The sequence below is a fragment of the Leptosomus discolor genome, chromosome 5, assembly GCF_034619465.1.
Source record: "Leptosomus discolor isolate bLepDis1 chromosome 5, bLepDis1.hap2, whole genome shotgun sequence".
Taxonomy (NCBI): Eukaryota; Metazoa; Chordata; class Aves; order Leptosomiformes; family Leptosomidae; genus Leptosomus; species Leptosomus discolor.
In genome coordinates this window covers 71,534,231-71,538,418 of record NC_141395.1, presented here as the reverse complement: position 1 = coordinate 71,538,418, position 4,188 = coordinate 71,534,231, and the positions used below count along the sequence as shown (strand labels likewise).

The following is a 4,188-nucleotide window of genomic DNA, read 5'->3' as shown; positions in this document are numbered from 1 at the left end:
CACTGTAGCCAAGAGAAGATAATGCTTGTAACGCATGGCCAGCTCATCCTCAGCAATGACACCCACTCCCCCAACACTCATCCCAGGTCATTAGTGAGAAATACTCCCTCCTCTTTGCAGACACAGATGCTGCCAAACTAACTCTCTCTGAACAAGTGAGAGGAGAGCCCCCACCATTCCTGAGACAGACTCATTTCTAGCAAGGCTGCAGAGCAGACCTGCATCTCCTTTGGGCTATGCGTGGACCTGTGATGTGTTGTCACAGCTGGGGTTTCAAGCCTAGAGCTTCATGGGCAGGTCCTTGGGCTGGGCTAATGAAGCAGCTTCCCATTTCCTCCCCATATTAATCAGAAAGTGCAAGATACAGTCCTGTTTGGAAACTTTTCCCATCGCTGCCCTTTATTTCCCTTTGGCTGGGTCTCCCTTCCCCTTTCTCCCAAGCTTAATCTGTCACTTACAATCCTCCATGTCCCATTTCAGATTTTTTCTTTATCCTGGTGCAAAATTCCTACTGGGTGGGCTATGGCTAATTTAAGTCTGAGGAGTGTAGAGGAGAGAATGTCAGAGAGTTGCCTTACCTTCAGCTTCTTAGAAGGAGGCACACCAAAGGCCTTCCAAGCCACTGGTGCCACATGTCACTGCTGTAGTTGTGCCAGGAGCATCCCAGGGGCACTCCTGTTGCTGCATCCCTGCTGTATCTCTTGCAGAGGTGTCGTTTTTTTGGTCTGGTGGTGAACGCAGATGATGCCTGAGATGTGTTCAGCCTCAAGAAGTTTTGAAGAGCCAAACTTCCTGAAGATGTCTTACAGCAGTTTCATCTCCAAAGTCCTGACATCAGACACTAGCCAAAGCAGGGTGAGCGCTGAGCATTACCATCTCAACATGGAAAATGTCACAGAGTCCAAGTCCATCTCCATCCACAGCAAGATGTTGTAGGAAGCACTTTGTGAACAGGCAATGCTCTGTCCTCAGGTGCTCCAGGACAGGGGTGCCAGGCTTTCCAAGAGCATTTTGAGTCTGTCTGTGTGAGCAGAAACTCTTTGTTGTGATGCACAGGTTGACACTGTGCTGGGACACACAGCTCCTCTCTTCACTTCTTTTTTGCTTTTACATGGCAAAAGCTCTTGTTGCCTCCACACATTAGCATGGACTCGATTTGCTGCTCTGGGGATATTTTTCTCTAGATTTAGGATGTGTTTGTTTGTTTGTTTCATTCAAAGTAGAAGGATTTATTTCCCTTACCTCCCCCTACTCTCTCAAAATAGCTCTGGTGCCTCCTCTCTCTACCTTGACACCCTCTCTTCTCTGAAAGGAAGAGAACTGCCCCTTCAATAAATGAGCTCAGAATTCAATTTCAAACTCTATTTCCTGCTGAATGCACAGTATAATGTGCAAAGAAAGGGTGAAATTTGCCTCTGCACTGCAGTGGCCTTGATTGGAGTGAGCAGAAACTAAGACGAGGAGTAAACCAGTAAGAGCCTCTTGAGAGGAAAAACACTAAAGCAGGTATTAGGTGCAGTGAAATGAAAAAGAAACCAAACTAAAAATAATCCAGATTCTTAAAGTTTTCAGTTCCCAAAGTCACAGGATTTCTTCTAAGGAAAAAAAAAAAATAAATTTAATCCTTTGTAGCAAGTAAGAACAGGGGATTGCCAAGTAAACAGAAGCCCAGTGGTAAATCAGAAATGGGCAAGGGTCAAGAGAAGGATGTCTCCTCAGGACAGGGACACCTCTTCAGAAGAGGGAGGAGAGCAGAAGAAGGAGAGATCCAGACGGGTAGGAACCCTCAGCTAATTGCTGCACTCGTATGAAGTCCTTGAAAGCCGCCAGTGCTAAGCGGCTGTCTCTGAAGTCGGGAATTGTCTCTAGTTTCTTGTCAGGGATGTCATAAAATTGTCCGTTCCCCACAGTGGTGCAAGCAGTATCTCCAGCACCACCGTATTGCATGGCTCAGGTGAGGTGGGCAACCACATCCTAAGGTGCCTCTCCCCCACCGCCTCCCTCCCCCCAAAAGCAAAGTTAATTCCTCTGCTATGGGCTGTTGGACTGAGCACACCTCACATCTCTTCTCAGCCAGAACCTCTCTCCAAGGAGAAGCTTCCTAAATAACGCCCCCTTCTCCCTTTCATGTAACCCAGACTGGTGCCTTCCTTGAACTAGCTCATATGACAGTAGCTGGTGGGCTAGGGGGCTCAGGTTGAGTCCCATTGCTCGGCACAGGACTGGCAGTGGTTGAGGGAGGCACGCTATCCACAGAATCTCCTGACTGAATCTCAGGGGTCCTCTGTGGGCTGGTCTCCTCAGAGTGGTCCATGGTGCCTTGGACTTCCTTCCCTCTTTGGATCAGCTGGTCTAAGGTCTTGGGCAAGGGGTAACTCAAGAAACGCTTCAGTTTGGGCTGGAGGGTGCCTACCACATACTGGATAATTTCCTCCTCGTCTGCGTCAACATAGAGGGTCTGGTACAAGTCTCTCTTGCGCCAAAGAAACTGGTCCAGGGGCTCCCCCTCTTTCTGGGGCAAATCCAACTCCCTTTTGATAGCATCCCTAGTCAGTGTCCCCTCGCTGTACTGCAGGAACTCCTTCTTGAACTCGACCCAGTTCTTGACAGAGTCCTGCTTGTACTCCCACCACTTTTTAGCTGGGCCGTTCATGTGGTTTTGAATCTGAGACAGCCAGTACTCCTCTGTGCCACCCACCTGCTTTAAGTACTCCTCCAAGTGGCTCAAGAACTCCCGGGGATCCTCAAAGACCTGGGTCTCCACTGGGGAGGCTGGAGCATCCTCCGACACAGAGACCCACTGGTAGGAATCGTGGGCCTGGGGGATGCTGGGCACCTCCCCAGGAGGAGGGGTCAGTGCATACATTTGGCTCATATCAAGGGCATAGTCATAAATCTCCCCCTCACTTGGCCTTATCTCTGGGCCCCCCACGCCAACGGACACAGTCTGCTTGCCATGGTCCCCAGGGCAATATTTGCCCCCCATGGACTCCAGACGGTCTGCCCATTTCTCCAGACGGAAAAAGACCTCCTTCCAAACATTCATCTCTCTCTTGACCCACCTCTCGAGATGGGCAATGGTTTCCTGGCATCTGGCCAGGCAGGCCTTGATGGACTTCTTCCATCTTTGGTTATCAGTCGGGACATGGTCCTCTAAGTTATTCTCTAACTTCCCCACTGATTTCTGTAAGCCTTTTAGCTCACGCTCCACCTGCTTTGAGACCTCAGACAGGAGGTGCCGGTGGGTCCTCCTGACATGCTCCAACATTTCCGCCCTGCATTTCCCTATCTGCAGGATCACATTGGGCTTGTTGGCAACTCCACGGTGCCCCTGGAAAGAGTGGATGCCCGCATTGGTGACATTATCCAGCTGCATGGCTCCTACCGTGCAAGTGTCAAACACCAAAAGAACTGGGTTGTAAGCCCTGGCACTAAAGCTGCCTCTCAAAACCCCCACAACACTTCCCGAAAGACACACAGAGACTTCTAAACCCCCCTCAAAGGACTTTTCGAGACAAACACAACCAAATCAGATATCACCACAGAGTGAGCTGTTCGGTCCCCGTTGATCCCAGAGAGAGTTGTAGCAAAATTTTCCTGGTGCCCAGTTGGAAATGCCGGTCTCACGTGCTCAGGGTGTCCCAGAGACAGCCAGGATCCTCCAGGAACAAGGGGAGAAGTTGGCTAAGACGTCCAGCCCCGCACACGTGCCCGCTACCTGCTCGTCCGGAGCTGAGAATCTTGAATGGCTGAAAGTCCCCGCTGGAGAAAAACACAGAGATGCACACAGAAGCTGGAAGCTGCTGCAAAAATCCCGATGATTTCTCCTCTGGTAAACTTAGCGAGTCAAAAACACTTTCACTAGAGATGCAAAGAGCTGCTTCTCTTCCCTGTCTGAACTGCCACTAGTCCAGGCTCTTCCATCTACTTATACCCCACACAGCTCAACATGTGGGTGGTGCCCTGCCTCCTCTAGCACACTCAGCACAGCGTTCATTGGAGGAAAAGCGAGGCTGGTGTCTGTGGCAACCCAGATCTTGGCAGCCTCCCCTCGCTTCCCACCCCCTCGCGCACGCCCCCAGACTCGATGCGAGAAGCACTTGAAAGGTGCTGGAGACAGTTGGATAGATGGATGAGTAATCGCACCTTCCGCCTTTCAGATTGCAGGAAAAACACTTATTCATTCCA

The 4,188-nt window shown here is 50.5% G+C and overlaps 1 protein-coding gene across 1 annotated transcript; it reads right to left on the bottom strand.

Annotated features, from left to right (window-relative positions):
• Window positions 1-2,161: 2,161 nt before the first annotated feature.
• Window positions 2,162-3,376, bottom strand: ARC (activity regulated cytoskeleton associated protein). Its single transcript, XM_009960869.2, has one exon. The coding sequence runs from the start codon at window positions 3,374-3,376 to the stop codon at window positions 2,162-2,164; it is 1,215 nt and encodes a 404-aa protein (XP_009959171.2).
• Window positions 3,377-4,188: the final 812 nt, after the last annotated feature.